The sequence below is a fragment of the Sphaeramia orbicularis genome, chromosome 11 (genome assembly GCF_902148855.1).
Source record: "Sphaeramia orbicularis chromosome 11, fSphaOr1.1, whole genome shotgun sequence".
Classification (NCBI taxonomy): Eukaryota; Metazoa; Chordata; class Actinopteri; order Kurtiformes; family Apogonidae; genus Sphaeramia; species Sphaeramia orbicularis.
This window is the reverse complement of record NC_043967.1, coordinates 39,053,351-39,066,475: the sequence shown is the minus strand read 5'-3', so window position 1 is coordinate 39,066,475 and position 13,125 is coordinate 39,053,351. Positions and strand designations below refer to the sequence as shown.

General features: G+C 37.3%; 1 protein-coding gene across 1 annotated transcript in view; it reads left to right on the top strand.

The window, feature by feature from the left end:
* The window catches only part of crybg2 (crystallin beta-gamma domain containing 2), an 89,661-nt gene that overhangs the window by 29,804 nt on the left and 46,732 nt on the right, over positions 1-13,125 (top strand). The window contains exon 4 of the mRNA XM_030147977.1: positions 87-2,758. Coding sequence (XP_030003837.1) covers positions 87-2,758 — 2,672 coding nt within the window. The remainder of the gene's footprint in view (positions 1-86; positions 2,759-13,125) is intronic.

Here is a 13,125-nt window from a genome sequence, read left to right as displayed (position 1 = left end):
AATTTTGACATAACTATTCTACTGTCAAACTCTTTAACAGCATATCTCTCATTATTTAATGAATGAAACTGATAAATTTCTTCTAGAATGTGGACCTCAGTCAGATGGAGGTGGATCAGACTAACGTGAAGAGGATGATCAGCATGTCCCAACCAGAGCTGGACACCAACGAAACTTTTGACATCCCCTCACCCCCACCTGTGGCCGTAAACCAGTCTGAGTCAGCTTTCCCCCTTCCTAACCAATCACAGTCATCTGTTGTTGTAAACATACAGCCTGAGCCAAAGGTTCCTCTGATGGACAGCTGCGATCTTTCTGATGTGACAAAGGAAATGCAGAAAGCGCCGATTGCAACTATTCCCGAATTGCAGCTAGAGGAGGAGAAAGAGAATGTGCCTGTTCATGATAATGCAACTAAAATCCACCTGAATTCATTTGATGATTTGTCTAAAACAGCGTCTGCCTCTGCTGTCGCTGCTGAGGCTGCACCTACCCTTCCAGCTAGAATTATGGAGACTAGCATCTCAGATTACAAAGCAGCAGATCCCGAATCTGTCCGTGGAAAAAGTGGCATCCTCGAGCGTTCTAACACAAAAGAAGACTCCTCTGTCACTGACTTAACAAGTGTTACATTATCACATAATGAGCCAGATGCACCTGTCACGGGTAACAACACAACTGCAAATGCTGAAACTTCTCTGACAAACGCTGACGCCAAAACTACTGCCGTTATTACAGAGCCAACTCCACTTTCTCACACTGACAACTCCGCTCTTAACTCGGATTTTGCCGCAGGCCATCACGAAGTCTCAACTGTTCACACTGAGACATCTATGTCGAAAACTGCTGAGAGTTCTACTTCAACTTCAGCTCTAAGTAGTAAAAAGACTACTCCTCCCGTCAATCAAACCGTAGTTTATGGAGCTTTGTACGAGTCTCTTTTTCCCCAGAGTTTTACCTCTGAGGTAATGACTTCGCTCTCCACACCTCTCTCTAAAACCTATACAGAGATAAGACATCTTGACACAAAATCAGCTCCTGTCTTGGTTAAAACCCTTAATGAACGTTACACAGAAGCCAACGCCGTATATTCCCCCCTGTCAACTTCATCTTCTCACAGAGTGTATGATGCTCCAAGTGGTTACACAACCATAAACACCAACAGAGAAAGTAAGGTGATTTCTTCTACTTGGAGCTCCAGCACAGATGACAAGACAAGTTCAGAGTCTCTTTACCACCACAGAGGAACCTCTTACAACAGTGCAACTTCTGAGCTGCAAACAGAACCTGATGCCCTCTATAGATATAAACCTTCTGCTGGAATTTCCGCATCTAAACCTGTTAGCCAAGACAATAATGTTCCTTATTCACAGCTGACCCGCTTCCATTCAGGAGTGAAATTGGGCAGCTTTGTTCAGGACGCTGACAGGTCAGTAAACGCTGCCCCTCCTGTTTCTGACTATGTAACGTCCCATGAGACAGATACTCAGGTTACCGACTCCAAACGAAAAGTGATTCTAGTCAAGGAGCTAGTCACCGACGAGACCAGTGCCGACTCTGGCTGTCCATCTCCCGTGTCTGATAAAATGGCTGCAATGAGTGGTCTGGAGATCAAAACTGAAATGACTGAGATTTTCTCCACCTCTGCCGGACAAATGGACAGGCACGATGCGGTTTCAAGCCCTGCGTATCTTAGCGTAGGATCTGATGATGGCAGTGCAATGGAGGTTTACTACAGTGCCGAGGAAGGGAACGAAGAAGAGGATGACGAGGTTTACACTGCAGTTGAAAGGAAAGAAATCTGTTTTGCAGATGGGATGGGGATGACAGAGGAGTTTCGACAGCGGGAGCAGATGATTGAGACGAGCACAAGAGATGAAGGAGATGGGAGGAGGTTGGTGGTTGTTAAAATGCAGCGTTACGAAGACGAAGTGGACGGTGATGAAAGGCTTTTGGAAAGTCGAGCTGACATACAGCAACAACTAAGAGGTCAGAGGGCAGACGCTCAAGTGCAGGAAAATGGTATGTGCGAGTATCGCGTAGGCACAGAAGGAATGAGTCAGGAGAAAGAAGTTGCAGCGCTACCGATGAAAGAAGACGGGGAAGATGAGAGAAAGGAGGAGTTTCCGGCCACACCGGTTCAGCAGGTGAACACACTGGAGGAATGTGAGGTTGGGCTATCCTTTGGCAAGCAGCATGGGCAGGGGGAGGGGGAGGGGTTGGGAGGAAGATGGACTGCAGAATTGGGAACAGAAAACCACCAAAACGGACAAAAACAACTCTATAGCAACTGGGAGCCGTATCTGTCACAAAAAGACATAAGGATTTCCGAAATTACACATTTTCCTTCCAGTAAATATGCAATAACAACCAGAGCGGGGGAAGCAGAAGAGCTAGTTTCACTGACCGAGGAGGCAAACAAGAGAGGTGATGAGAGCTCAGGAGCCAGCCCTAATGCTACAAAAACCACAGTCACTGAAACCTCCAGTGGAGTGGAGGTTGTCACAGACTACTTGACACACAGCACTGAGCTGCAATCAGATGCCACAGGGACTGAACACAATAGGGCTCTGCAGAGAAGTGAGGGGGTGGATACAATTACTCAGAGCGCAGAAAGAAACAGGACAGAGCAAGAGCAGGTGGCAGTCGAGCTGTCAGCCCCAAACACAGACGAACACCATCCAGTTAAAGACACTGCAGACACATTCGTGGAGAGAAACCAGGATCCGCCAGAGGAGCAGCCTGATCTGAATGAGGGGTGAGTTGAAACTGGTCACGCTGGGGGGGAAAAAAGTTTCATTCTTTGCTGGAAGTCGGGGCTGCAAGATGAATGAAATCTCTTGACAGGAAGAGTAGATATTGCTTTACACTTTGACTAAATGAAAGTTCGCTGTCAATCTCCGAGTCTTAGTGCTGGGAGAAAGTACAGTAAATGAGTTTCTTGTGTAATTTTTGAAGCTTAGCATTAGGAAATTGTAGCTTCTGTGTGGAATGTGTAACGTGTTGCCTAAGGGTTTACCTTACACTAGCAGTGTCATCACTGAATGTACAGAAGCATAACTAAACTGGCAAAACAACAAACTGTGAATGGATAACCTTACCTAGCCTCCTTCTCACAGGGTTATCTGATAGAAAATGTTTAGTCTTCCCACATTTCTTAACAGTGATAAAGAAAAGGAGAGCATTGGAGCGTCGGATGAGGTGCTTTGTTTACCAACAGAGCTGTCTACATGCCTGGTAGCTGTGAACACACCTTTTTTGTGTATTGTCTTGAACATGTGTTTGGTACAACTGCAGGGTTGTGAAGTATCGCTGTCTTAGATGCTTAGATGAGTTGGCCCAAGAAACATGTTTAGATCGCATATGTTCTGCAGGAATAATACAGGGTTTCCACAGGTAGGTCAATAAGAAGTCTAAAAAAGTGTAATTCTTACCATGTTTTAAATGTCTTGAATACTACGAGGTATTTTGATTCTTTTCTGATGTTAACTTAGTGCAGGTCAAAATACTTGATGAAGGGTGCCAGTCATTTCTTGTAGCATATACATTTTTCATATCCTCCTTAGACCCAGCAATGCATTTTTGTCCTCTATAGGAGACAAGTGTTTCATAACTTTAAAAAAAATAAATAAATAAATGCTGTCCACTGCAAAGCACATTTCATAAAAAAATGTATCTGAAAAAACTGTTGCATCATGATGTTTCCAATCAACGCAATTATTTAATGTAAAAACAACTAACAAAAAAAAAAAAAAAAAAAACATTTCCTTTTCTGGGCCTCAGGAGGATATTGTAGTATAGCTTAAACAACAGCTGTACAACTTCAGTAGGCAGCAAATCATGTATTATTCATGTTTAGAAGCACTATGCATTTCCCTATAAATGTTATGCTCAGTTCCCAACACAACATAACTATTATTCTACTCATTTTAAGTTTGATTTTGCTATATTGCTATTTTAATTAACCCTATCAAGCTCTATTTTAATTATAGCTTCCGATAAGCACTGTGCAATATATCAAATTAAATTCATCAAGGTTTTGTTTTCTTAAAATCATAAAATATGCCTAAATCACGAAGCTTTCTCTTCAGTTCAAGCGGACAAAACACCCCATTAAAAACTACAATTGTCCAAAACATTATTAAAAAAAAAAAAATCCCAATTCATTTTTTTTGTCCATATAACCGAGATCTGCTTTTAATTAACACAATGAAATTTAAGATGCTTTTACATCATTCTGTTTTCCTCTCAAGCCACAAACCTTGAGAAACCTTGGGAAGAAACTGTATTAATCCTGCTGTTATGCTGCAAAGACACAGTTGAGTTTCTTTTATTCCACATTCCCTTATTTTAACATTGTTAAAACCTCAAGTGTGGAAAGGACAAGGATTTCTTGCATTATTCAATATGAAATAATAGATTTTATTAAGAAAGGGATCATCTCAAAGTTAATGGCCCATTCCTGCCGATTTGGAACAAAACTGTAAATCAAATGAGCAAAATTCAGATGAAATGGACTTTTATTGCATTCATAATGGTCTTAAAAAGTCTTAGATGTAACTTCTTGAAGCCAACAGAGACCCTGAATAGTTTTCAAGTGTTGATGAAGTGGTTTGACATGTTTTTTTGATGTTTGGTACTTCTCCCCATGAGAAACTCAATCCTGCTGAGGTCTGTTTCAATAATGTATAGAAAGAAAAGCTGGTGCTTTAAGTATTCACAGCCACTTTTCAGACCTGTTAAGGTTTGACACTTGAAGTCTCACCTGAACCTCATCCTGAGTGAGACAAAGTCAAGTTTATTCATATAGTACATTTACAATTATGCAAAGTACCCAAAGTGATAGACAAGGATATAAGTAAAAAGAAAAGATATAATAAAAATAATACAAATATATTGATATAGAAGGTAAGGTAAGATATGGCTTTATTTGTTCCACAAAGGGAAATTCCAGGTTACAGCAGCGAAGCACAAAAAGCACACAAGAAAAGCACACAAAAGCAGAAGAAGTGCAAAATCAAAGAATAAAGAAAAATCGAAAAAGCTATATGTACTATTTAACAGTTTTATATATAGCTTTTTCGATTTGTCTTTATTCTTTGATTTTGCACTATCTTCTGAAGATTAGATGTTCTAAAACTGATAAAACAGATACGCAATAATAGGACAAATAGTATCTAAAAATACAACCAGAAGATAAAATAAAGTCACACACTTGTATTAAAACCCAGTGCAAATACAGTACATGAGTGGATTCAGAAGGTTCTTCATCCCAGGCTGTCATATGAATCACTTAAGTCCCATCAGAATGTCATGACAACTGTACCAATGGGTGCCATACCTGAATAATCATTTGTTGCTATGTTGTAGAGCAGCGTCGCTTTTATGGTTTATCTAGTGCTGGCGTTTAATCAAACATTTTAATTAGCTGCTTCAGGTGAAGTTGAAGGTGAAGAGGGAACATGAATGTTTGAGATGTGACGCATACAGTGAACATATGAGCTGTTCTTCTTAGTTCTTTGGCAGAGCGTGAAAGGTTACAGTACATGTGTTTTGTTTTGTTTTGTTTTGTTTTGTTTTGTTTTTTTTAATTGTGCACAGGCTTGAGATTTCGTATTTACTTCCCTGATGCCTCCTTTCATGTTGAATAGTTGTTGATTTGATGAAAGGGATAAGAAAGACATATGGAACACAGCACATAATTTACAGGTTTAAAGTTTTATCCCGAGTGTATTTATGGACGTAAAGTAAATGGAATTGCTAAATTTAATATTTATGGCCTTAAATGTAGTGACTTTGTCTCATTATTGATAATTTTGACATTAGAACCACTAGATGGCAGGCAAGAGTTATATTTCACTTTTTAGTAGAAATTGTGAAGAAACAAGGAGATGGAGCAGCTTCATCTAATAGGATAGAAGGTCAGGTGTCTACTTTGCAAAACAAACAAAGACACAGAAAAAAAAAAAAAAAAAAAACTCTGTGTAAGTTGCTTTCACAGCAGTGTTGTTGTTTCTTTATTGTAAGTAAAATAGTTTTCTGCTTCAGGAAACAGTGGATCATACAGTTAATTATTAAACCACCCTTGTTTTCTTCAGTTTCTTGTTCATTTTAATGCCTGGTACAACTAAAGGTACATTTGTTTGGACAAATATAATGATAACAACAAAAATGGCTCATAAGAGTTTAATTTAAGAGCTGATATCTATCCATTTTCCATGGTTTTCTTGATAATAACCAAAATCACTTCAGTTCTTACATCAATAACTATGGCATTGTATTGACAAAAACAGTGCTTTTAGGCATTCCATGTTTTCTTTTCTGCCTGTTTTAGTCACATGATACACACAGGAGTTAGTACTTGATTGCATAACCTTTTGTTGTTGATGACTTTTGATGGTCTAATATTTTTTTTCCATATATTCAGATTAAGAGAAGGCAAGAAACCTATACTAACATTAGGTTTAATAAAGTTATAATTGCCACACATTGCATTTCTCAGTCTCAGTATTAAACTACAATCTGATATATGGGAATTATGCACAACAGTAAAAATAAAAGCTTCAGGGAAAAACAGCCTCTATTAATCAAAGTGGTAGTATTTAGTGTGCACTATAACCCTTTTATTCAGACAATATTAGATCTAATGCATTTATTTTATACTGTTTTATATCAGGTTTTATTCTACATGTCAGACATTTCTAGGTCACACTAAATAGTAACTTTAACCTTTAGACCAGGTTAACTTCTCTCGCTTTCTTTTTTATGAGGCCGTGTACATATTTTCTGACGTTGAGAAATAAAAACGTCTGTGCCCTGTACTGTAAATGCAAATGAAGAAGTGATTGTTAGTACTGTGTTGTGTCTGCATTTTTTTAGGGGTTGTAAAGAGGAGAGATGACATTTAGTCAGCCCTACCTGAAATGCAGGGCTCCTCTGTGAAATGTCAGGAGAAGCAATCCATTTTAAATATGCAGGTCTCTGCTCTGTAATTTGTGTTTCACACTCCAAGGAGAACGGCTGTAAAAATCTCAATTGTAATTCCAGTGAACCCTTGTCTTTGAATTGTAAAAGGTTTTGAGACTTGAATGATTGACGCCAGACAGATAATGGCTCTAATAAAACTCCTAACAGCCACTACTGATTGTACTTTGCATGCAGATATTGTCACTCCCTCCTAGTAGTATGTGGGAAAAAAAGGGAGGCTAAACTAGAAGAACATGGTAGTTGGATAAACATGCTGCCTTCTAATCATAGTGTTTCAACTCGTGTATGTTTAGACTGTCAGTCAACCAGTGGACTATGCTGCAAAGCAGGATTAAGGAGGTAACGTGAGGTTTAACCTTGTCACAGGGGTAGTTCACTTTATCCGCTGTAGAGCAGGTAGGGTTAGAGATTGCGCATCAAAATATACAAGCCCTGCTCACTGACTAATCCAGTCTCTTGACAATGGTGTCACTGTTTCTAGAAGCCCTCAGTGTGTGGTTACTGAGAGGGTCAAAGTTATTCGAGACCCTCTAAACCACAGGTGTCAAACATGCGGCCCGGGGGCCAAATCTGGCCCGCCAAAAGGTCCAGTCCGGCCCTTGGGATGAATTTGTGAAATGCAAAAATTACACTAAAATATTAACAATCCTTTTAGTTCAGGTTCCACATTTAGACCAATTCAATCTCAAGTGGGCAGGACCAGTAAAATATTATCATAATAACATGTAAATAATAACAACTCCAATTTTTTCTCTTTGTAAATGTAAATATTTTCATGTATTTACACTAAAACAAAGTATAATTTTACAAAAAATGTAAATAACCTGAACAAGTATGAACAACCTGAAATATCTAAAGAGAAGTAAGTACAATTTTAACAATATTCTGCCAGTTATTAAATGTTTTTGTGTATTTGTAGATCCACTGTGATCTGTAAGTTCTAATGTACATGTGTAAATGATAAACTGAGGCATAGTATTGTTAAAATTACACTTATTTTTTTCAGTTTGTTCATGTTATTCACATCTTTTGAAAAGATAGTTTGCAGATGTAAACCTTTTCATAATGCAAATTTACTTTTTTTTTGCTCTAAAACATAGAGAAAAGTTTGGAGTTGACATTATTTATATATTACTATGTTATTATTTTACTGGTTCGGCCCACTGCAGATCAAATTCAGTTGAATACGGCCCCTGAACTAAAATGAGTTTGACACCCCTGCTCTAAACCCTTGTGACTTTTTCTTGAACAGTAATATAATTCATTAATATCCATAACAGCTTAATCCCTCACAGGGTAACAGGGGGTTAGTGTCCCAGCTGGGGTGGGTCCGGGACAGCACACCAGTTCATTTAACAGCTGAACCGGTTCATCTGGAGGAAGCTGGAAAATCTAGAGAAAAACACACACACATACACATATACTGTCACGTAAAAAATTATTCAGTTATTAAAATAGTAATAGTTACTCTGGGTAGAGCTCTCCAAACTCACTATAGAGCCAAGCTTACTCTTTTTTTAGGAAAATACTAATTTTTCCTGTGTATCCTTAAACAAATTATATGACCTGAATTACTGTCTTATTTTATGTTTTATAAATCTACACTGCTGTGTAACTGTGAATGTACATTTTGCTTTCTTTCTACACCCAAATTGTTGCTATTATGATCTGAATACTTATCGATGGCCAAAAAACAAAATCTCCTATCTGCACATTTTTAGATGTTGAGTTTTCACATTAAATGGTGAGAACAAGGATGATATTGTTAACACATAATATAGAAAGAGAGTCTGAGAACAGTAGAATATGCTTGGATGTCTTTAACAAAGACCATACTATAATAAAACTCAACGTTTTTTTGTTTGTTTGTTTGTTTCCTGAAAAAAGTGATTTTTTTCAGATAGGAGGTTTTGTATTCTGGCCATCGTTATGCATCAATCTGTCATGAAAACACAGCTCTACAGAATAAGAACAGTCGCAGAAAAAAGTATTAGACCATCAAAAGTCATCAAAAACAATGGTTATGCAATCAAGTACTAACTCCTGTGTGTATCATGTGACTAAAACCAAGAGAAAAGAAAACATGGAATGTCTAAAAGCACTGTTTTTGTCAATGTACAATGCCATAAATATTGATGTAAGAACCGAAGTGATTTTGATTATTACCAAGAAAACATGGAAAATGGATTGATATCAGTTCTGAAATTAAACTCTTATGAGCTATTTTTGTTGTGATCATTATATTTGTCCAAACAAATGTGCCTTTATTTGTACCAGGCATTAAAATGAACAAGAATTTGATGAAAACAAGGGTGGTCTAATAATTTTTTCCACAAATGCACACAGATGGGCCTTAACAGTCAGGAATAGAACAGATATTGATTAAAGTTTTATAGCTGGGGATTTTTAAGAATTGAAAATATACTTAGATGTTTGTATTTATCACAGTGCAAAAATCAAAATCTTAACAAGTGTAGTTTTCTCATTTCTAGTCAAAATATCTCATCACACTTAAAATAAGACATAATCACATAAAGAGTAACTTTTCAGTGAGATATAAGATCAATAGATCTTGAAAATCGTATTTCATGAAATCTTACCAAGATAATTTTCACTTGTGCCATTGGCAGATTTTTTGTCTTGAATAAAGCAAAAAAAAAAAAAAAAAACAACCTGAATTAAGCCAAAAAAGAAAAAAAATCTGCAATTGGCACAAATGAAAATTATCTTGGTAATATTTCTTGAAATAAGATTTTCAAGATCTATTGTCTAAAAATAAGTTCTTATATCTCACTGAAAAGTTATTTTTTTAGATGATTATGTCTTATTTTAAGTATGATGAGATATTTAGACTAGAAATGAGAAAAATACACTTGGGAAGATTTGTGCAGTGCATTACTTACCCCAGAACATATAATAAATCACATACAAAATGAGAATATAATTACTCATGCCTTAATGTAATATTTTTTCTCCCAATTCTTTCTCTTTGTTTATCATAGTTTTTCTTGTGGTGTGTGTTTGTAGTTGGTCATCTAGGGTAACCGCCGTCATGATCCCGCTTGTAATTGCAGTGTGTAATTGAGGTTGTTAGACTTTGTCGAGGCTGGTAATGAAAGCATATGCTGGATGTGTTGGTACTTGCTTTATAGTGTAACTCCCACATCTAAAAAGGTTTCCTTCATCCCATAATTATGGATGGAGTCATTTTACCTAAAATGCTTTTCTTTGTGGATTAACTGTATTTCACACATAAGTTCTTCTCTTGTTTTTACCTTCATCTTCTTGAATTTTTTGATGGACATGTTGTCCGTGCATTGTTGTCATTCTCCCATCAGTGCGATGACAGAGGAGACTGCTTTGCATCATAAGTTATGTGTGTTGTTGTCACATTCCAGCATGTTTTTAGTGTTGCAATGCAGACATCATTACTGAAAGAGTAGATTTTCACTCATGATGAATATATATTATAAAAGCCAAGTGGCCTCTGTGTGCGTGTGTGCGGCTTTTGGAGTACTTATGTATTTTGGGTCAGATATCAGACAGCTGAAAACTGCTTATTGATCCAGTGATAGACCATTCTGCGCAGACTCCGATCAGATTCGGAGTTCAGTGGATCCGGTCACAGGAGGGCAGTGAGTCACAATAAACCGTCATGTTCTGTCCCGTGTAAAAGTCTATGGTCCATGTCCATGTCAGTACAAAACATGAGGACCATTATTTCTTCCTAATCTGTGTGTTACACCAGTAAGCTTAGTCAAGTCTTTAAGTTATGTGCATGTGATGACATCATACAGCAGTGTTTTTCAACCATGGGGTCACCTGGAATTCATATGGGGCCGCCTGAAATTTCTAGTAATCAATGAAAAAATGTAAATAAATTACTAATAAAACTATTTTTTAATGATTCAAAATATATTTCATTATAATAAAACACCACACGTTTTTCCTAATAAAAGTGAAGTTCAAATAAAATGCAGGATATATAAGTGTTCAGAGAACGCAAACCTCCGCCAAGCACCCTGAATGGTGTGCATGTGTGGATCGACTATTTCTTTTTAAATTCAACAGTTTCAAGGTTGTTCCATACAGCAGAAAAAGTTGAAGCTTGGTACCAATCATGTGTATGTCAAATTATATTAAATTCCAATCAATATTTGTTGAGTTATAATGAAAAATGTGTCGTAAATGGGATTTTCAATGTTAAATGTAAATGTCCACAGAGTCCACATTCCACAGTGGATGTGGACAATTTTGTGCCAGATACAAGATATTGTTATAAGATACGGATTTATCACATTGGAAGCTAATCAGAGTCGTCTTGAATTTTTTATGAAGTTTTGAAAATTGCTCAATGACGAGAGATAGGACAATTGTAGATTTTGTGACCTTGCTGTGACCTTGAACTTTGACCTACTTGGCCCAAAATTTAATGGGTTGGTCCCAGGGCCTAGGCCTATCTGTGGATACAATTTGGTAAAGATGGTTGGAATAGTTTTCCCGTAAAGTTGCTAACAATCAAACAAACAAAGCAAAGTGATCATAATACCTGCTGGTGGAGGTAAACATCTGAGAGGGCATATCTTGATTGACCCAATCACGTAACCGCATGCATTATTACGCTTCAACCTGCCTGGACACAGTCAAAACCGGACCAAACAGAGAATGGAAAGATTTCTTCACCTGCCTGGCCCTGCTAAGACATCTCCAAGAGAAAAATGTCTCAGTTTTGAATGTCTGGAGTCGCCAGAAATTTGTGATGTTAAAATGGGGTCAAGAGCCACTGATTTACAGTAATGATGTAAAGCCCTTTCAAAGAAATATATAAGGTAACTATGAATGCATTCTTTCCTTTACTTTTGATTTCAATACAAAAAAAAAAAGAGGGCCATTGTGTATTTTCCTAATCTGTGTGTTACACCAGTAAACTTAGCTCAGCTCCCCATTTTATCAACTCGACTGTTTCTAGAACCGCGCTAGTAGAGTATAATGTTAGACTGTAAAGAAAAGTATCAACTAGTTAAAGCAGTGGTTTCCAACTTTTTTTGGCTAACGACCCCATTTTAACATCATAAATTTCTGGCGACCCCAGACATTCAAAACGGAGACTTTTTTTTTTTTTTTTTTTTGCTAAAATTAATTTGTTTTTAATCATGTAATAGTTTGCTATACTATGTTGCAAATAAACGTTAATTTTAGATGACATTTAGTCTATATAATGTATATTATTATGGACGGAGGCAGAAAAGTCAGGTGTAGATTACTGCACAAAGTGAGAATTTTATTTTCCTTGGTCAGGATATGTACAGTCAGTCCAGCTTGGATTTCCAAGGCTGACAATTAATATTGAACAAACAAGAACTCAAACTATGAATTATGAAAGAGCTGCAGCATCTGAAACCGACCACAATGAACATTTGACAGATAAACAGAACCACAGTGCTTCAGTTTCAGCTTCAGAGTTTGTCATGTCTTTTATGTATTGTGATTGTCTCTGTCAACTCACCATATATTTTTTATTAGTAAGTTTTTTTTAAATATTTTTTATCAATTACTAGAAATTTCAGACGACCCCAAGGTTGAAAAACACTGCTGTAAAGAAAAGTATTCACTAGTTAAAGGTTTACTGCAAGATTACATGGGAACCAGTGTTCCACATAGGGAGAGGAGATGGTACTGTACTTATACTCGACGGACTTGACGGACAAGAACATTTTGTATTCATGTGAAGCTCTTCAAGATCTATAAATCCTTCTTTCTTACGGCTGGTACATGTTCTAGGACATGTACGTGCACGTGTCTTGTACCTGTAGATACTGAATGTCCCTTAAACACCTGCAGTTTAATGTTCTCTCTGTGGAAATCATGTGACATGCCTGCCGTCTGATTACCTGTCACATTGTGTCTCATTATGTCAAATGTAGCATAATTTGCAAAGAGTTGGTTTGACGGTCATGTGAGAATTAGGTAGTTCCCTTGGGTGAAGGAGTGGTATTGCTGTTGAGCAGCAGTGGATTCACTATGTTCCCAGAGAAGTTCTCAGCCACGTGTATGGAGAAAATTAAAAAAAAAAAAAGTGGTAAAACGGGGTTAAAAGGCAGAGAGGAGGAGCAGAAGTGTCAACGTCAAAGCTGAAGG